The 22,379-nt window shown below is 41.0% G+C and overlaps 1 protein-coding gene across 1 annotated transcript in view; it reads right to left on the bottom strand.

The window, feature by feature from the left end:
* The window catches only part of LOC130174663 (metabotropic glutamate receptor 4-like), a 175,373-nt gene that overhangs the window by 116,750 nt on the left and 36,244 nt on the right, over positions 1–22,379 (bottom strand). The window contains exon 2 of the mRNA XM_056384732.1: positions 7,068–8,063. Coding sequence (XP_056240707.1) covers positions 7,068–7,601 — 534 coding nt within the window. The 5' untranslated portion in view covers positions 7,602–8,063. The remainder of the gene's footprint in view (positions 1–7,067; positions 8,064–22,379) is intronic.

Below are 22,379 nucleotides of genomic sequence, written 5' to 3'. Positions count from 1 at the left end.
CTAGATGAATAGATTGACCATTAACAAGTAAGTAAAGTAAAGAGCAGCTGTGTGCATATTTTTGAGAGCCTCTAAAGCTTTCAGTGTATCTTCACTGTAGGCTGGCAGGGTAATCCAATAAGAGCCCTGTCTCAACACAGTGAAATGCTGAGGGGGAGTAAGGCACTGTGCCTGAGGGCCTCTTCCTCTGTCTCTAATGAGGGAAGAGAGAGGCGGATGCAGGGTCTCTGCTTCACAGACAGCACAACAGGAAACTAGTTAACCCTCTTCTTTCTGTTCTCAGTATACCTAGCCACCATCTCTGCTCTTCTCCCTCCACCTGTCTCCGCAGTTCCAAGCTCACTCCTCCACAGAGGAAAGACTTCCAGCAGACTGGCTCTGCCTGCTTGTACCTAATTTAGAGAGCTGCTGTGTGGAAGTTGCCCATGCTATCCCCCTTTGTCTGAAAGCTTATGATTGTCTCAGCAAGTCAACTTCAACACCTGAAATGCAGTGTGTGCTCCTGCGGTTTCTGACTGCTGCAGCAATATCCCTCAAGCCAGTCTGAATAGCTGTTTTCAGTGATGTACAAGAAACACAATCAAAAGCCTGGGGCTTTAATTACACCCAGTCTGTCTTGAGTATCATAAGCAACCAACCACTAATTACTTCAAGTGCTGATGTACTTTGCTCCTGCTTATATAGCAGTATAAGAACCCAGCTGATGAAAACAGACCAAGAGCTGGACCCAGTGATGAGGGGATGCAAAGAGGGAGCTTTCAACCCCAATCCCTGGACGTAAATTACGTAACAATATAGTAAAATATTCATGACACACCATGGGGATGGAATCCTGCCTGCTCTGAAGTGCTGAGCAGACACTTTGCCCTCAGCCACTCTAAGACTGTGTGAAGAATAAGGAAAAGCTCAAAAGTAAGGAGCTAAAAAACAATTGCAAGCATGACGCCAATCGCACCATAGTGAGAAAACAGATTCTCGCCTCATGAGGATGGCAAGTAGCGTCAGTTCTAAAATGATGTTAGTGGTATATTATGTTTTGATTCTATGCTTTCATGCGCATGCTCTTGTTATGTATCAACTGGAATGTGTGTAATGTGAGATAATGTAAAAATTTGAAGAAGCAACTCTGTCAAAGTACTGTGGGGGGGGGGGGCTCCAGCAGACATAAAGGCACAAGCAACAACTGACCAGCATATAAGGACTCATACACTGATGTAGGTACTTTATTATCTGCAAAAAGAGATTCACCATCATCAGTTTAGCTTCAACCCAACAGCTCAGGTGAGGAAAAGAAATAGGTTGAAAGGTTGAGAGACGTCAAGCCCCACGTTTGAAGTCATTAGAGGGAAGTTGTGAGCAGTGAAGCCCTCCTTGCCACACAAGGGAATCCTGCCTATGGTTGTATGTGACTTTAAGGATAGAGAAAAGAACCAGAACCCGCTGAGCTGTGCCATGTGAGAGTAGACCCTTAGCTTTAATTAGTAGTTAGTATCCTAACGACAAGGTTCCTGATGGGTCGGATATTCCACAGTGTGAAATTTAAACAGTATGAATGCTCATCATAACATGTATTTAAAGTGAAAATCTGCCTTAGGATATTCTTGCATTGTTAGATACAATCAATTTGTTTTCTGTACCTCTTATCTGTATTGCTTGAATTATCTTTGAGTATACCCATTCTCCCTCAACCTGATTCATCTTCTTCTACTTCAGTCAGTGATTACCTGTATTTCCCACAATGCCTTTGGACAACTGCCAGAGAGTGAGCATAATTTTGTTCCCAAGTCACCAGACATTCATGCATTTCCACCAGAGCTGAGAGAAAATGAAAACTCAGCCAACTAAATGACCAATCCACTATAACATCCCCTAGTTTGCATTTTAACAGCGTAGAGCCTCTAGATATATTGTGATATATTTGTTTTTTTGCAATAGTAATGCTTTGCCTAGCAGGATTGTTTACCTGAAGTAAAATGCAATCTGCAATTTAATAGATTTTACCTGAAAAGCCTTATTCTACTAAGAATCACCTTACTGAAAAAAAATATCAGGGTAATTAAATCAAACTACTAATCAAACTAAATTAAACAATGCAAGCAAGTAAATTAATATACATGCAAGTGAGTAAAACAGAGTATGGTGGAATTCAGAGATGATGAGTGAAACTTTAGCACAGTGGGAACATTTGATCAAACATGTTTACATTATTACCATAACTTTGTGTGCATGAAGATTAAATCCTGAAGAAAAAAGATAGGAAGAAAGGCATAAATTAACTAAAACAAGGAGTGTTATGCATCTGGTGCATTACAGTAAATTGAAAGGCAGGCAGAGGGTCTACCTCATGCATATGCAATATCATCTTGTGACCCACTGTAGTGTTAATATTATTAAAAATATTAAACACTGTATTATTATTTTCACCTGGGGGCAATTCAGGGCCCCATACAAATCACATTTTCATGGCTTCTTGTTTCTCTGTAAGTGTGATTCATGAAAAATTGTTCCGCCTGTCGGGTCTAAAACAGAAGATAAGTTGATTAAAGGCTTTTTAAAGCTTCCCAGTTCTTTACACAAGTTTATTTGAAATACTACAGGAATAAATATCTAAAGAACGATGCTTTAGGAAAAGTTGCCACCATGGTTGTAACATGGTTTATTTATTTGCATATAATACAATACAATATGTGTATCTGCTATATGCATTATTTTATGATCAGTGGCTCACCGTCAAAGTCACTATCCATATACCTGACTATATATATATATATATATATATGTAATTCCATTCAAATGACGTTGCAACGTCTTTTTGCAACGAAATCTTCCTTTTCTGTGTTTTTTTTTCTTGTTCCTCACTCATTTTCAGGTTTTGGTTGATGATTAGCAAGGGCGGGACCTGGTTTGGTTGTTTGATGAACTGATGTAATGACAACATTCAAACAATATGTTTTGCACTATTTATAGCGAGTGCGCTGTTAAGCCTAGTTGTTGTTCTAAAACAAACCTGAAATGTTTCAGAAATCTCTCGTCCACCACTTACAAAAGACTTTCTGATACTTTTTAAAATTGAAATGATGTGAACTGTACATGTACAGACTGAACACCCTGTTTTTTCCCAGTCAGCCTCCAGTGGAGGTGGATGCACTTGCACATACAACATTATCTAAAAGCCTGTTTTTCTCTCCTTCAAACTGATCCCACTGCTGATGCAGAGTCAGACAGGATCAGCTCATGGTTATTCTGCGGCAGTGTTGTGATATGCACAACATTCCTAGCTAATGGCTGCTCCCGATATCTCTGTGCTTATATCATGTCAAGGACAGACTGGAGATTCGAGGATTGCACCCAGCAATGGTACAAGCCATTCAATGCTTGCATGACCAGCTCGAGTAACTGACACACAAACTCTCCTCTTTTTTTTTTGCTAGAGACTTGTCTGTCAGTTCCAAATATCAAAGTGTATGTGTCAGCTATCTCTAGTTATAAGTGGCTTGGAGAGAGGTGCTTTTTAGCAACCGTCTCCTGAAATAGTGTTTCCTGCTTGGAGTGAAGTGGCAGCATCCTGTAACATTCTCCTCTGTCCCTCAGTGGGATTTGCCAGTCGTGCTCAAGGCCCTGTCAAGGAGGCTGTTCAAGCCCACTGGACAGATACCTTTAAGGCCAGTGTCCATCAAAAAAGGATTCCTTCTTCGGTCCATCTAAGACCTATCAGAATCTGAGTTGCACTATACTCACACAAAACTCACACAAAACTCATTCTTTGCCCAAGAACACTGATCCTTGGATGGTGCCGCTCGATGTCCTTTAGGAAAAAACCTAAATAATTTGTTCCCTCTGCAGGATTTGGCATACTGTTTGGAACACACAACATCTCACTGGTAAAATCCAGCCCAAAACAGAGGCTTGCCAATTAACTGTCTGAAGATGTTTCACAGGCCTGTTAGTGGACAGACCCTCCTCTGGCGGATCATGTGCCCTTCACAAGGAGTCTGGGAGCATTAACAGACTTGTTTGGTGAAACATTTGTGGTTGGAGAGTTGTGGACTAGCATAAGGTGTGGCACTCGGCCCAGATTTTTAGGCAAAATCTGCTGCCATTGCATGGAGTTAAAGGGGTGTATTTTTTGGTGATGTATTTATGTCTCACTGCTTGCTTGCACTCTGTGCTAAGAAGAGGCTCATAGGTGTCACGTGTTGCAGAGCAGTTTTTTCTGCTTGAGAAGAAAAACTGGTTGTGCACTGCTGGTCATTGATGGCCTACTATGGAAATATCTTCTACAGACTCTGTATGGTATGTGTGATCCTAACTCGGACATCTGATCATGTGCTGGGGCAGTGTACTGACCTGTGTTTTAAAGGCAATCCACTGCTTGCTTTTATAGTGTAATCTAATGAGACATGTCACCAACCTCCTATCTGCTTAGTGGTAAGAATGATAAGAATGTGCATTCCGATGATGGTGAAGGCTTTGTGACGGGTCTATGCATGGCACTAGAAAAAAACGTGTGGATGTAGAGTACAGGTGCTTACGATGGCTGGATACTGATGCTAGCCTTGTGTCAGACAGTTCATCTAAAAAGGCAGCAAGGAGTGCAGCATTTATTCTGGTTGACTTGTAACATATCAATCAGGCTTGACGTGGTGTATTGTACTATTCACCCTCTTGCCCTCTGCAGAGCAGTTTGTCTGCCCCAGAATGGCGGCAGACAGGTGAGACATTGTTGAATCAATGTCACAGCAGGTGATTCAGACCTCATCTTCTATAGGGTCCTTTTAAATGATGAAGACTGTCTGAATAGAACAAAGGCTACATATTTTGTTCTTTTGCTATTTGGAAGCTACTTGAAACCATATTGTCTGCCACACCATTAGTCACTAAGAGCGGAATGGATTAGTAACAGAAAGTAAGGCCATTATATACGTTATGCTCATCCTCTATAAGGTTAAACTGATTCATACTGATTGATCGACTGCCCAATCATCTGGCTGTCTCCCCTGTCACATCTGTTATGTCACATCATTACCACCACACCTTGAATCAGGGTCTCTTAACATATCTACAGACTTACTAAAAAGAGTTGTGTATCAGCAGCTTTCAGCCCACATAGCTAACAATCATGTTTTTGAACCTTTTCAGTCTGCTTCCAGGGCCCGTCTGAAACTACACTTACTAAAGTGATAAATTATCTTCTGCTTACTATGGAGTCAGATTACACCTCTGTGCTTCTCTTACTTGATCTCAGTGCGGCTTTTCGTGCCTTAGATCACTGTATACTGTATTTGGCATCTCTGACCTGGTTCTCAATTTCTCATCTGAAAGAACACAGTTTGTTTCCTAAATTAATACAACATCAATATTTTCAAATGTGAAATATGGAGTACCCCAGGGCTCTGTTCTTGGCCCTCTGCTTTTCTCCATATATATTTCACCTCTTTGCCAAATCAGTTTCCTCTGTTACACTGATGATACTAGCTTTATGTTCCTGTAAAAGCACATGACCCTTCTCAATTAGAGGCTGGCTGTGAAAGGCTGGATGCCTGACATAGTCACCAATTTGACCAAGTAACAGTAACCCTTAACAACTGCGTGTATGACAGCCACAAACCGTGATGTTACATTACTTATTTGTTTTCAACTTAATACAGATGATCTCCAGAAGATTTGACCACATTACTTCAATTTTACTTTCTCTCCTTTGGATCACTATCAATGTTGGATCAGAGTTTAAGGTGCTTCTCATGACATACAAAATCATAAATGGACAGGCCCCTACCTGTCTGATCTCCTTATATTCCATCCAGTGCTGCTTGCTCTCAGAATACAGGGCTCCTGTCTGTTCCTAGAGTTGAAAAACGTCAGCAGGCTTCAGGGCCTTTTCTTATCGTGCCCCTTTCCACTGGAACAACCTCCCTGCTGACATCAGACTGTCTGACTTTATTGAGGGATTTAAATCCAAACTTGAAACTCATCTTTATGCCTTATCTTCCTGTTAGTGGCTCACTCTTTGATTATTCGGGTTGGTCTCGGTCTTCATGGTGGTGAGGAGGCTGTGTGGCTCTTGTCCTATCTGTTGGCTGCACCTGGAAGTTGCTCGATGTCCTCTCGGATCATATTCTTCACCATGCTGTAAATCTACTTTGTTGCTCTATTCTGTACACACAACATCTATTGCATGTCTGCCCTGGAGGAGGGATCCCTCCTCTGTTGCTCGTCCTGAGGTTTGTGATATTGGGCTATAAAAATACTTGACAAAGTATTTATATAAACTTGACTGTAGATCCAAATTTTTTGTCAGTAGATTTAAAGATGGAGCGTTGGTTTCTTAGACTGTGTTTGTTAATTCATGGTCTGGCATGAATATTGGGATATTACTAAATTAAAAACAACCTATTTTGACACAGTCCTTATGCCCATTAGTTTGGTTGTCGCCTATAGTTTGGTTTGACAGCACTGAGCAGGTATTACAAAGGTCCTGTCACACATTGTTTATGTTTTGCTCTCATTTGCACATTACATTTGCATCTGGCGAGTCAACACAATGTAGACGCTCATTTTACACACTATATTCAATATCAGTGCAATGAGCTCTTTGGTGCCATGCATGGCTTCCCTAAATTAATTAGAAGAAGGCAACACTAAGGACTCTTGGTAAATTAATGTCATTAGTGTGCAGAATTATGGTGTAATGATCAGTGCCTAGTTCTCTGGACAGTAGTAAAAAAAGGACTGAAACTAATGTGATTTAAGCTTATGAGGAAAATAATATATATATAATAAAAATACAATACATAGGCAATGAGAACATGGGAAATGCTGAATGAGAATGTATGTTTGTGCTGTGTGTGTTTGTGTTTATGTGGTGACATTGTCATGATCTAAAATTAAAATTCAAAGTTTGCCTTTTGTTTATATTTTTTTCCACTGAAAGTTTGAACTCCAAAAAATATAATTGCAGGGAATATGCTGTAGCGAATTATATGAAATATCCGTGTTCTGCAACCACCATTACAAAACATATTGAAGAAAAAGTAAAGTAAGAAGTGGATGCTGTCGAAGAAACTGACCTTGAACAGACGCAAAATGTTGGCTACCATGATTGACACGGAGCTGGCAGATGCACCAATCACTCCCACCACTCTCTCAGGCTTAGTGATGATGGGCGGCCCTCCGCTGAGACACTTGACATCAGTCGAGTCTTTCTCAATCAGCGCCTGAACAAATGTCAGTGACTGTTCCAGAGCATGGGTGTCCCGGGAGCAGGTGTCCAGGATGCGTGCCCCTAGAGTGATATTAGGCAGCAGCTCATTGTCATTATTGATACGATCCAAGGCAAATAACATGGCCTCCAGCCTATGGATCCCTTTCTCCTTCTTCAGCTCGCCACAGGCTTTGCCGTCGTTCCCTCTCGCATGCACTGGGAACAGTCCACCCAGAGATATGTCGCCATCAATGCGTATTGAATTGAGGTGTGTGTGGCCTGGCATTTTGGGTTTGGCTGCCAAGGCGATCAAGAAATAACAAGCCAGCAACAACACCCAGCAGCAGACACTTCTATGGCAGCCAATCCACACTCTCTCAAAGCCTCCTCGCAGAGTCATAATGAAAGGCTAAATCCGCATCCAAATACAAATTCAAGTCCTTTGAAAATGAAAGACGTGCACACGCATATAACCACACACACATACAAATGTCCTGAAGGTTAGCTGCAATATTTTCTGAGAGCACAGTCGTCTTTAGAAGTCTCTTCTCATGGTTCCTAGCTCTGACACAAACTCGGTAATACTAATTATGCTGCCTGGCTCTCTTTATCTCTTACCCTTTCTTCTTTCCTCTTTGTGTTTCACTCTTTTCCTGCACCTGTGAGTGGTGGCTACATGCGGTAACTAAACAGTGCACAGTGGGCTGAGACAGCGTCCACAGAGAGCCTTCTCATGAAGCAAGAACAAATGTGGGAAGTTTGCCCCTCTTCTCTCCTTCTCCAGAACCACTCAGGTGCATTTAGTTTTCCTTCAAGCAGGCAGAATGTCAAGAGACAAGCCAGTAGGCTCCACAGCGGGCTCCTGAAAAAAGAAAGGAGAGATGTGTGAGACACTGACAATACAGCAGAAAGAACAACTTCTGGAAATAAAAGGAAAGGAAAGATTACATAGAATCACATTAATCTGGTTTTTACAAAATATGTGTTTATCCAGGGGTTTGCCTTGTCTTCATCCACAACACAGAGGACATTTTATCTCTGTTGTGGACTCTCCTACAAAGTCCTACTTGTGTCAGTGGATGGGAGATGAGCTTCAAAGTCTTGCTCTCCATATTGTAATTACCATCATATTCAGAACTACACTGCACATTTGCAGTGGAAAGTCCTAGAGTTCCAGTCCAGTTTCTAGATCCTAAAATTCAAGCAGAAATAATACCTAGGCCATGCACTCCACACAGGAAATCTGTTCTGTGTTGCACCCATGCCTCAACTGCTTTCAGAGCACTGCAATGAATTATTTCTATCTGCCTTGAGCATAACTGATTCTCTGGTGCTTGGCACTGTTCCATAGACTTCATAGCCACACACTGTTCTGCTCATGTAGATCGTCTCCAGAGTGTTTAACCAAAAAGTTATGAAATATGGTGCTAAATTAATAGCACAGGATTCTGTTAATCAAAGAAACACTATTCCTCCTCTCTTTGCACATCCGATGTATCAACAGCGGACTGGGTGCAGTATGTGTTTGTGTGTGTGTGTGTGTGTGTGTGTGTGTGTGTGTGTGCGTGCGTGTATGTCGGTGTGTGTGTGTCGGTGTGTGTGTGCGCCTGCATATTCCCTCAACAGTAGGTTGGCTTCCTCCATAGTGTCAGACTAATAGAGCGGTGGATCTGGCCACAGTCAGAGAGGCCTGCTGCTCGCTCTCTCCCTCTCTTTCTTTAAATTGACCATCAACACACATATCTGTTGGGCTTTACTTCATGCTGCGTTTGTATGCTAACACACAGACTCCCGCCGTGCTCTAACAGAGGACACAAAGGGCAAAAACTCATTCAGGATCAGAAAGTTGCACTACACTGCAGAAGCTGTCAAACCCATCATTGTGGAGCAGTGAGATTTTGCAATTATTTTAATGCAGACAGAGGTGTAGTGGCTTTGTAGTAATGGTTCTTTTTCATCATCTCAAATCTTTTCTCCTAACATTAAAATTGGTGAACTGTATCATTGAGGTGTCAAGAGATTTGCCACAACTCATCAATTAAAGAGAGCTTTGCCATCTGCTAGTCACGTGCGCATCTTTTCTTTCTTTAACTTTGGAAATCAAATCAAATAATAAAGATGCCCTGCTTTAACACTTCACGGTGGCCTGTCTTGTGCTGTTTCTCCGATCCTGCTGGGAACCAAAAGGAGATATTTATATCATCCTGCACAGATCATCCCCTTAAAACATAGCATCCATAATGGATGAATGCCTACCAGTCGCTGCAAAACATCCCGTTCTAGGGGAAAGCCTAGAAGAGAAGGAAAAAGAAAGGGTGGCTACACAGGCCTGGTCTTTTGCAAAAGAGTAGAAAACAGGCAAACAGGTAGGAAACACACAAACTGCCACACATGCTCACTGGGGAGAATGGGTAATAATAATGAAGTGACACCTGCTTTTTAACCACAATTAAAAGACTTTTTTTTACAAGGGCACCACAAAAGGGGAATGGCCCATATTGCGGGGACCATAATAATTCTCCAGAGCACTCTGTGCTTTACTTTGAAAAGATTAGCGCCATTTGTTGCTTCATTTTTGCTTTGGTTGCGTAGGCAATAATTCCCACAAATGATCATTTTCTATGAGATCATAATCTGAGTCTGAAAATGAAGGAGGGAAGAGCTGTAGGGAAGGAATGTGCTTCTTATTTCAAATCAGCCCATCCTGCATAATTGTGATTATAAACTAATAAAGCCACAGTACACCGCTCAGCAAAGCAAGCAGATAAAAATCTTGAGTGCCGGACAGTGCTCTGGTAACCGAGGCAGGTTGTAGCCTTGACAACTCGGAGATAAAGTCCTCCCTGCCTCTAGAGATCTTGTTGGAAGGGGTGGACAGAAGTGCCCCTTCATTGTCATCACTCTGTGAAACACTGCATGCACAGTGGCAGCTTTACCAGATGTTTAGTCACAAGGCCCAGATGGGCAGAGCAGATAAACATCAGCTGTCTACAGAGAGTGGGAGTTAGGGGGAAATTGCAGAATCCTCACAGCGACCGTCTCTCCTCACTGTGACGAGGAGGAACTCCAGCTTCCCCTGCTCTCGACCACACTCCCCTGCTGCTGTGTGCACCGCCAGACTAATGACTGATAGAGCTAAAGGTTTTACTCCAGTGAGGCTTTCACTAATGTGGAATTACTCATTGCTATAGAATAAACCTTTGAATACAGTGTGTATGTGTGTGTGTGTGTGTGTGTGTGTGTGTTTGGGCGGGGGTTTACAGTTTAGAATTTAAGAGACGAACAAGCCTTTTTTGTCAGCATTTGTGTACTTATACATGGTTGAGTAAGTAATAGTGATTAATTAAAGATAAATTAATCACAATTAAAATCTGTCTGTTTACATTGTACAGCAAATTAATCAGAGTTACAACAGTAAATAGCCAATAAAGCCATCTCACAAATGTTCAGTTAATTTACAACATGCTTTGCACTTTAAATTGGCTTCAAGGAAAGAAGTGTAAACATGTGGGTGAGCAGTTTTGAAGGAAACAGTGATTTTTAGGTCATTTCATGCTCTCCTCACATGTGCAGTTGATCTTAAAAAGTCAGTGATAAATCAAAGAAGGGTCATGTATTATGGCTGATTAGTTAATCTAATCATTAACTACTACTCCTTCACAGTTGCCAAATGACAACTGTGTAGTAGTTAATGATTACATTTTTTTTTTAGATTTTGTCACCTTAGTTCTGTTTGTCTTGCTAATTGTTTCCAGAGCAATAGATTTTGTTTATCCTTTCTTACTTTACAAAAAAAAAAAAAATTATTTTGAATAAAGGCTATTTCTGAGAAGCACCACACGCACTCTCTTCTGACATATTAATTGGTTGCAATATACTTGAATTTGTTACAAGCATGGAAAAGTTAAATGCCCACTAGGGAATTTCTCTTGGGGATTTAACAAAGTATTGGAGAGCTGGAAAAAGATTAGATGTTCAAATGAATGGACACATAAGAACCGCCTCTAAAACACTTCAGATAAGTACAAATCTTTTCTCTTTGAGAACTGATCAAAGATTCCTCACAGCAATTCTAAATTTTGAATCAGGCGTTGGCTTCTCACCAGCCACCACCAAGCCAAGCAAACTTCCACCAAGCGAGCCTGTTTCTGAGGTTATTCACCCGATAATTAGCATCTGCCTTGGTATACATTTTTTTGTCTCAATGTTTACACCAAATCTGGTGTTAGTTTTAGCTTGAGATTCACACTATACACATGAAAAAGACATCACAGTAATTATGACAGCCACACTCAACCGCATCCTGTTCATCCAGTTAAAACGCTGCTCTTAATCATGTGAATCACATTGTAGCATCAAGGCCATATTTATAGTTTAAAGTTCATCCATCCAACAAATGGCAGTCAGTGTCTCCTATGCAACAAGAAGTTTGATGCATGTCGTAGAATACTAGAAAAGATTTAACATTTCAACCAAGCAATAACACCCACAAAATGCCATACAACCAAGGAAACCAGTGTAATAATAATAATAATCTGTACAGAAAATACTAGCGAGCAAGTGTACAACCTTTTTAGAATGATTTGATGATGTCATGTTTTGCTGTTTTATTCATTCTGTCGAAAATCTGAAAAACACCGGAGAGATAAAACGAGACCCACCCCTCATTTTCACATCCTGTCATCTCTGCAAAGCCTCACAATGACATGCGTCCTGCTAATAGGTCCGTCAGAGTGGAGCTGGGCACCATTTGACAGTGATGTCCTAATCCGACAGGGAACTGCTGTTTTGGCCGTTATGCTTCAGCAGAGGAGATACTTAGGCCCAAAAGGCCAATATGATCACAGCAAAGAATGGAGATAAAGTTCTGAGTAGAGGGAGTGTTACGCTGCCTGCCTGCATGTCTGTCTGCTGGTCTGCTTAAAATACAGATGTTTTGCAGCATCAGAATTGTTGTTTGCTCATATTTTCATAATGTTCACTACCTTTTGTACATGATCAGGTACTATATAAATTTACCTGCGTAAGAGAAAAAAAGGAAGGCTGAGAAAAGTAAAAATTGATGCAGTAGCTTCTTGTGACTGCACAGCTTTTTTAAGGTACTTGTTGTTTGAACATTGTTTTCTCATTTTAAAAGTCCAGAAATCCATCAGAGGAGAGAATTGTAATGTTCAACCGCCTTTGTATCATTTTTCTGTGACACTGACAGTTTCTGCAGAAATAGAAAAGAAAAAGGAGCTTAATTATTATTGCCATCAAACTGATGAGTGTGACCATTGTTTTTTAGACAATAAAGGCATTGGGTAAAGAAAAAAAAACCTGTCCTCATTGCCAATGAGAGTAGTGACAGATCCTCTAAAAGCAGTGACTCACTGGCTGTTATATTTGAGAAGTATGCAGTTTGTTTACACTCTGTATATTGTGGTAAAAGAGAATGTAATTAGAAAGTTAGAAAAAGTCTTATCATGTTTTTTTGGGGGATATTTTGGCCACGCAAATGGTTAATTAGTTGCATGGAATTTCATATTACACAAGGTGCTGCAGTGTGTGTGTGTGTGTGTGTGTGTGTCTGTGTGTGTGTGTGTGTGTGTGTGTGTGTGTGTGTGTGTGTGTGTGTGTGTGTGTGTCTGTGTGTGTGTGTCTGTTTGTGTGTGTGTGTGTCTGTGTGTGTGTGTGTTGTGAGGGGGTTCCATTTTTTTTCAGTTTTGCTATACCTGGGATTCTCAAAGTTGACACCCGCTGAGACAAACTTAACCTCTGGGATTTCTTTTGCAACATCAAAAAAACTTATAATAAATATTGTCACTTCTATTATTAGTTTGTGCCTTACTTCAACTGGACAGATATTCAGGCTCTAAGTTATGGAACTACAGCCTATACTTGTTCAGATTTTGGCAAATTGGCACCATTATAAATTTACTGAATTAGGTGTTTGAAGTGAATGTTTACATTGTAGCCGTGGACATGCAGACGACTCTCACTGGATTATTTTCATACTGAAGAAAACTTAAAGGCGTGATGATTCTCAGGCAAGTTCTGTCTTTTCCTCTGGTGTCTAAGCAGATTTACAGGTGTTTATTTGCAATAGACATTGGAAATTGTGATATCATCTAGAAGTGTAAATCACACTGAATCTAAAAATATGTGTAATATGTGTGTATGTACAGATTTGACTGAGTTATGACTGAGAATTGTGTCTGGGGGTGATCTGCGACTCTAGACAAAGGGATGTTTTGCAATGCAAAATTGTTTTTCTTTAGGAGTATGTAGCAAATGTTACACAAACCTCAAAGGAAGCACTGTATTCTGAGCCAGTGTCACCTTAGTTCTGTTTGAACTGTTCCTTCTATGATGAGTCATATTCAAGGTTGTGAAGAAAAAAAACAAGGGTGCAGGGACACAGAAAGTGCTTGACAAAATTGGAAAACAGAAGGGAGTGTGCACAAAGCTTCATTACATGCATTGTAACTCTATATCCTAGGCTATCTGCATTCATCCCATTTCCATAACAGACATCAGACACTCTCCTCTAAGGTAATTCCCCTTGTTCTACATTACCCTCTTCCCCATCTCCAGGACACTGTCCATTAGCTCGCTCCACCAGAGCTGGAGATATTAGGGCCGATTCATATTCACTCATTAACACTTCCTTCATGCAAAATGCAGATTCCATTAACAAACAGTCTGTGTTGCTGCCCTGGGCTCCTAATATAGAGAAGCCAACGGGAAAAATGATTCAAGACTTCTGTGGAGAACATCTAACAGTGAAAATGCAGAATGGGACAAAAGAGATCTCTTAAAAGAGGTCATGGAGGCAGAATAACGACATTAAACGTTCACAAGCCCATTTCTTTTGTTTTTATACTGTACATCACTAATCCTATGGTATGTGTTATTGAAAATATTCCCAAATGTGATTCACTTCATTTTAAATTTACAAATCTGTCAAGACAGGCTGCATGCAAACAGAAAACAGCAAAATCGTCTGCGAATGAGACGCAGTATAGACTGTTAGAACGAACATCTTCCTCTCAGCTGAAACCCCTTCAGTGCCTCTATAGATCAGGACAATAGAAATGAATCACAGAATTGAGCTGTTGGTCAGACGCAATGCCTCTTTATACAGATTATCTGCTACATGATGCAATTTCCTCTATATTCAGTTTTAAACCATGCCCCCCCCACCCCCACCCCCACCCCCACCCCCCACTGCATGTATGTAAGATGTGAATTATTCATGACCACATCCTTCACACCTCTGTCAACATATGTGGAATTAATGGTAGAAAGATCGTAGGGGTTGAGAAAAGATATGACTTTATACTGGTGTTTCCTTTATTTCTAATTCAAGATTTTTTTTTTTTCTTTTGAGAGCGAAAGAGAGAGAGAGAGAGAGAGAAAGATGAGAATCGTGTGTATGAGAGGCAGTGAAGCAATGAACAAGAGGCACTGGCTGAGGCTTTGTGTGTGTCCCACTTTGCTTGAACTAATTTTTCATGTCGCTCCACAGTTTACAACATCAACACACAAAAAGCACCCTTTGAGCTTTGCTGTTGAGGAGCTAAGTGCAGTAGTTCGTAAATGCTCGAATCATAATGTTCTAAATGTGCCAAATGAGACAGACTTCAGGAGTGGACAGTGTGAAGCTCAACCCTATAAAATGACTCAGAAAGGATTCCCAATATAGGCTCACCAGTATAAACCGCATTAGTACAACAATAATGAAAATGTTGAACATCCGGGCTGCTCCACATGTGGCTCTTGATTTGCCAGGGTTCCCAGCCAAGTTAGAATGAATGCAACTGATCGAAGTGATTGATAGTCAAGCCAGATGATGCTGTGACGCTTCGATCCTTCAGATCGATGCACTTGTGTTATACGTGGCGGGATGAATGATCAAAGAGACAGGAAACATACCTTACTGTCAAAATAAGAGGGAGACCTAAAATTTGAATTTGTTTTTCACACACCGAGGGCTGAGCTCAGTACAATTTAGAAATGTATTTAGACGTGCACAAGCATTCTTCCATCATTTCATTTCAGGTACCTCTCAGCCTATATACTCCCTGCACCAAGTGGAAATGAGTGTCTGAAGAACACAACAACAGAGATAAAGACAAAGCTAAGAGGTAGATTTCTTTCAAGCTTGATCACTGGAATGAAACATTTCCTGTGTCTGCTGCACAGAAATCAAACGAAGGAAGACTATGGCAGCTGCCATGTAAAGCACCCTCTGATTCCCGTAAATCTCTCCCCAACAGCAGCACCCATATAGTCAAGTAATAGCTGGCTAACAGTGCTGAGCACATTTCAGAGTGTGCATGGGAGATAGTTTTGTCACATAAAGCAAATGCTACAAGTGCACCTCCCTCAGTGGTGACAATAGGGGGGCAAAGACGTGTTTGTGAGGAATCACATATTTCAAATCACACATTGAGCTTCTAAGTATAGCCCGGGTTTATCTGCGCTCCTGGAGACAGAAGCTATGAATACTGCATCCCTCTGGTTGCTGCCATCCTGTCAAAGAGGGTTTCAATGTTGAGGCATGCTTGAATGGATAAAGTGGAATTTCTATCATGAGAACACCACCATTCACTTCTCTTGTGCATTCCTTTACATACAGATGTGGGATACATAGGGGATCTGACTGGTCCTGGAAGGCTCGAAGGCAACATTATATTTGAATAGATGAAAGGAGAATGAGAGCATTAGAAGCTCCTAAATCTCTCCTGAAAACTTTATACATCAGAAAGTGATGTACGACCGTCTCCCGCAGCCAAAGTCCCAGTTTAAAATAAGGTCCAAGTGTTTAACAGGGGAGTCGGGGTGGAAGGCAGCCTGTTTACAGTCTGTTTCATCTGGCGGAGCTCGGTTGTGATATCTACTTTATTCTTTGAACAAAAGACTTACTTCCAAGGCCTGGTAAAAGCAGGCAAACTGGGTCCTGTCAGTCCAGAGAGGCACAGCTCTGCATCCCTGCCATGATTTCACTGTTGAACACCTGGTCCTCATTTTCACTGGCACTGTCACTGGTGGAGATAATCATACATCACTCTCTGAGATGCTGTGTTTTCAGGAAACGTAGCGCGGGCTCCGCACTCAAACAGCTCAGTGCCAGTTTCTGCCAGATGGGTGTGGTTTCCACACCATTTACATTTGGCTCACAGGATGGCATGTGCCGTATGTGATAGTGGCAGTTCCATGTGAAGCAAAGAATAGCAAAAACTGGAGAACGGTAACTGCAATTCATTCTTGTGGCATAATCCAAATGAAAGATTATTATCATTGCCAACATTTGCAAGTTGCACAAAGATGAATGTACACTTTGACATCAATCATAGTTGCCTGTAGCCTTACAGACAGAGCTACAACATTTTAATATGTTGTCCTTCCTGATATTTATATTTACCTGACACTTACTGCTAACTACTAACTTGTTTCCCTCACGAAGTCTTCCCGCAGCTCTAGCCACACTACCTGCCACAGTTGAATCATTTTGTTAGATCGTCAGCCAGGATTTAATATAATACCTGCCACTCTTTCACTTCTAAGTGGCTTTCCCCACCCCTGTCACTACACAGCATGTGGTCATGCCAGCATGCCAAGGCCAGAAGGCCTTGCCAGCATGCCACATGCTGTGTAATGAAAGGGGTGGGGAAAGCCACTTAGAAGTGAACGAGTGGCAGGTATTATATTAAATCCCTATCGGCTAATAATCAAACAAAATGATGTTAGTGGAGTGGCTAAAGCTGCGGGAAGACTTCTTGAGGGAAACAAGTTAAATATCATAAACATCAGGAATAACAACATATTAAAATGTTGTAGCTCTGTCAAAGTGTACATTCATCTTTGGGCAACTTGCAAATATTGACAATAACTGCAATTGTTTGACTTGAATGAATGTCAGGAGGTCACAGCAGCAGGACCTTAATAACAGGTTTCTCTCCCAGTGCAGAGCAACGCACTGATGTTCATGTTTCATTTGTCCTCTGTAAGAGCTCAGCTGAACTTTCAGGAATTTTAATCTGTTGGGGTGCTCCTACCCTGTTATATTCATATCTTTATTGCCATATTTATCAGTTTTACTGTTCCTTTTTCAGCAAGATCGTAGCTTCTGTGTTTTTATTGATTTTAATGTTCTTCTATATCCATCTGTCATTTTACTGATTCTAGAATACCTGCACTTGTTGTCAGCACAGTTTAGTGATGTAACCTTTGCTGCAAAAGTCATCACCCCTGCTGGGGACAATGAAATTAGAGATGAGGTTGTTGAGCTGCTCATAATGAGTCGCATGGAGACTCTTACTTTACTATTAAGGGAAGTACAATTAATATGCAGTGTATATATATTACTAAAATTAAACTGCTATGTTTTGAGAGAAACGTTTTTAGTGGTAAACTGAACATATCTACAAAGTCGCACATTTTTCATACCGATACGTTTGGTGTGAAATGTTGAAGGAAAGGTTTGACTTACTGGGAAATACACTTTTTTGTTTTCACCAGTAGCCTACTGGAGTCCCAGCTGGTTGCCGAGCAACTGATCCCAACCAAGAAATAGTCCAACACATAACCCAGTGTATAACAGTGACGTGTTCGTTTTCATTCTTTGGTTTTTTATAGAGATTAAAGAAATGAGATATAACATGTTAATTAGGAAGTAGAAGGTATTCCAAACCAAGTGTGGCGCCGTGCAAGAATATGGAGTGTGAGCATAGCAAAAAAAAAAAATACTGCCAGAGATCATAATCCACACACATTACATTTCCTCTAAAATAATTAGGCAGCACCATTTAGTTGTACATGCATGCCATTTGGATATGCATTCAAATGGTACCATCATTCCATAAGTAATGAAACCCTCCAGAAGGATTTCTCCTTCTCAGGCTTCTGTGGACAAGATGTTCACACGGATTTCATTGTATTGTGACACAGTAACCTCATGTTGTGCAATGTTGTGCTGATGTTGTACTTGAGAATCAAGCAACACACTCCTGAGCTCGTATCAAAGGTCCCTGTCAACATCACAACCAGTATCCTTTCAGGCACACTCACTTCCTTGTGCTGTCATCTTTCCTTTTTACTGGTATCATTACAAAAAAAACTACAGAGCTGAGCCCAGCTTACTTAATGCTATCTGCCAACACTGAAATCGCTCCTCTATTTTGCCATTCATCTCTTCTTAGAGGGAACTATCTAGCTTCAAAGGGTAGCGAGTCCGCCTTTGGTCTGATGACATGAATTTAATCCCCAGACTAAAGATTGTATAAAAGTGATTTTGTTGCCCTTCTTCATCTTGTCAAATGTGCATGCTGGGCAGCTGGAGTGTGGCTGAAAGACCATGTTATGGGTCTGCCAAGAGGAGTGGAACTTGAGAGCTAAATACAGGAATACAAACAGTGAATCAAAGCGTATTAGGTTGTAAGCTTTGCATCATGGATAATTGGGTTGCCAGTGTGCACTTATTAAAATCTGCCACCGCCAATCCCCATACCCACCCCACCCCAACCCAACCCCCACCCCACCCCCCGTTCCAAGCCATATTCTGTATTTCTTGGCAGAAAGTGCCTTGCAAACCATTAGAGAGGTACAGTAGAGTGCTGCAGGCAACTAGTGCATGATGATTGTTACAGTCAAAGGAATGTTACAGCAGCTTGGAAACAGTGTTTGTGTATTATCCAACTGAGCATTGAATAGGAGCAAACCACAAAAGCATTAAAAGCAAGTTTAAGATTTTGTCAGCGCTTAATCTGAGCTGGTTTCCCCTTGGCATCCTCCTCTTTGTAGCCTTTCCCTCACCATTTTCTGTCTTATTCATGTTTTTCGTAGCAGTTATTCCCTTTACTCAGTTGACAGTTTGATGTTGGTGTGGAGGAGTTGTCCTTTTCGTTTACTGTTTTACGATCCTGCTGTTGTGTAGTCTTTCAAGGGCATAACCACGATTAACGGTTATGCAAATACACCTCACCTGACTTTGTGAACAAAAGAACTGTAGTAAGTCAAGATACATACATACGTACATCTCTCAGAGAAGGTCCAGCACATGGATTTGGGACAATGGCCCCGAACTAAGTCACAGGGCTTCTGACCTGTTCCATCAGAAGCCTCTGACCTGCTCTGCTATAGAGGCTGTTTGAAGACTGAGAAATAACTACCCTCAGACTTTACACTGGAGTAGCTCCTTTCAAGGAGCTTTGAATCAGTGACAGTGAGCTGCAGCGACTGAAGGTATTATTAGCCAAATGGAACATGATGAGGGCCTGTCCAGTTGTCCATCATTCCCACCAGAGCTCAGTGTTCGAAGCCAGCTCACCTGACACAGTCCATGTGGTGCGTTCTCAAAATAATTGTGACCAAATGCAAGAATACGTCTAACATCGCTTTTCATACCATTTTTGCCATGTCAAACATCACCATAACATTACTCAAAACTTTTATGAAAGATGACTCAAGCCCTGTTGTCTGCCTATAGAATACGAATACTCTGGATGTTATTCACAATTTCGTGCTGGTACTTCATTGTGAGATAGATTTCATATATTTAAAGCTGGAGCAATTAAAAACTGATTAGTCTGATCTGCAATGGTTTTGATAATCAGTTAACCGTTTAAACAAAGCAAAAGCAAGGTAAAAGCAATGCCAAAAATGCATCCTGTGGTTCTAGCTTCTCAAATATGAATATTTGCTTGTTTTGTTATGCTTTTAGGATAGTGAATTTGATACCTTTGGGATATGGATTCTAGGATGGGCAATACAAGCAATTTGCAGACATCATCTTGAAAATCTTTCAACATTATCTGACATTTTATGGATACCCCAACTTGCCCCCTATTTGTTTGGTGTATGAATTCAACAGTTGGCCAATTCCTCTACATTGCCCCTTTAATCAGGAATGAAAAGAATAATTTGTTGCAGCTTTACATATATTAACACCTTGATCAGAGATAGTTAATGGGTATACTGTAAATTGTCATATTCATTAAAAACCACAAAAACAAAGCTGTTGTGATAAAGAAGTTCAAGGCTGAGATGACTCATTGCTCTCCCCTGCCGACTGCAATCAAATAGAAAGCATGTCCACCATGTCAATACACAGTAACAGTAGATACTGTGGGCACGGCCTTGTGCCTCCTTTGTGGCTTTCAGCAGGAAACATATTTGATTCCAGGGCTCTTCCTGTATGGTCTCAGTGCTGTTAAATCCTTCTGAACTTCAAGGTCTGTGTCTCATAAACATCATTTTCGCAGGGATAAAAGAAGGCACCTTCAATTCAGGGTCTTGACATACTAGAATTTTGAAATGCTACGATTCTCCTTTCTTTTTCTGTAGTATCCATATTTACAGGCTCGCTGTGTGCATCTTGGGTTTTTGCAATTGAATATAACATATTATTTATTTATTCTCTGCTTTATTTTGTGATTTTTACATCCTCCTTAGTTCTCTTTATCTGTCCCCTCAGTGTCTTTCGTTGAATTCTCAGCACATAGTGGGAGGATACAAAACCCTCCTCTGTGGCAAAGCTTTGCATAAACCAAGCTAACTTTGTGTTAGACTTTAAGTGTAGCGTGGAACCTGATAATTGTTCCTTTCATCTGTCTTGTTAATTCTTGGATCAAAGGAGAAGAGGCAGAGCATGAATGGCACATTGATTACAAACCACAGCTTGGATTTGGAGTTGGACGAGGTTAGCAGCCCCACAACACTGCCATCTGTGCCTGGAGATCAAAACATTTTTGTGAAAACTGTCTGTTTCATGTCCATCTTTGAGACTACAACAAAACTCTCACTGATTGTCTTCAAAGATGCTGAAATACTGTTCAAGCAAACCCCTGTACGAGTTTCCAGGCCTTGCATGTGCCTCTGCAGTCATCTTCCATCGCTGAATTAAAAATTTTTTGTTCTAGTAATTGTGCTTAAAAATTAATGCAGGTTTTGAGAGCCAGTCTACAGCTAGCATTCATCATACTCTGACAGCTTCCCCTGAAGATTAAGCATTCACCCTCAACGCCAGAGGAAAATGGGGAGGAGCCCAGATGAGAAACAGGGTCATTAACTTGAGGCTCCTCAGCGGAAATAGGTGTCTGATTGAGCAATTGGGATTTTCTGAGAAGAAAGCTTTGAAAAAGACTTTGATCCATAAAGGGGTCATGTAAAAGATTTGTATGAGTATCTTTGTAAAATATGAAACAGCTGGATACTTGGTGATACTGTGATGAAGATTAGTACATGACTATTATTTGTCTTCTAGTGATACACTGATCTTTTGGTTCTGGATGAGAAAAACAAAAGCCGATCAGTAAACCCATCAAGTGTTGTCTGTGTGTTAATGTAAGGTGCATTTGAAATAAATTCATTGCACAGCAGCTTATTGGTCCCACTTTACACTGAAGTCAACTTATGTAAGAGATAAGCGGCTAAAGAGACACTCAAAACAAGTACTTTCATATTTCCACTTTGGAGGAGACGAGAATTCCAATTAAAGGTATAATATGCAGGATTTGTCAGTTGTTGTTTGTAAACATATTCAAAGTTGGCCCCTCCTCCCCAGCTCAATTAGCGAGAGAGAGAGAGCGCAGCAGTGCTCAGGCGAGCTGGAGAGGGAATGAAGTGAGGGAACAAAGCAGTGAATCAGAGACATAAATCGTTATTTTCTGATTTTACTAATAAACGCGCCCACACCTACGCACATCCCTGTGGAAAGGTGCCGCGTTGTCGGATTTTATGTGAATGCAGCCGAAGTTCAGCCCTACCCTCGGACAAATAGACACACAGACCTGCAGATCTTAATATATCCATGACAGACAGCAGTCGACAGGGATGGAGACACTGATGTAACCTGGTCACGACCTTTATTTATAAAGTCCCTCACACCCTGCACTAGTGGTGTGCGGATCGATCCTGAAATACCAATACTTCCGATCACAAACGTTTCTGTTCTAGGGTTGATTCATATATTAAACATCAGTATCTTAACTGAGCCATTTGGGGTAAATGTGTATCTTATCATCAACAGGACACAGAAGAAAGCAGCTAGACTATCACCAGGATCTAGTCTAGATAATACCAAGATGATAGTTCTCCTTCCACCTGTTATAGTCATATGCGAACTACAGCTCTATAAATGCATAAGCCATTGAACAGAATGTTGACATTGTCGATGGCTGACCATGAATGTAGT

The sequence above is a fragment of the Seriola aureovittata genome, chromosome 9 (assembly GCF_021018895.1).
Source record: "Seriola aureovittata isolate HTS-2021-v1 ecotype China chromosome 9, ASM2101889v1, whole genome shotgun sequence".
NCBI classification, from domain to species: domain Eukaryota; kingdom Metazoa; phylum Chordata; class Actinopteri; order Carangiformes; family Carangidae; genus Seriola; species Seriola aureovittata.
This window is presented reverse-complemented; position numbering and strand designations above follow the sequence as displayed.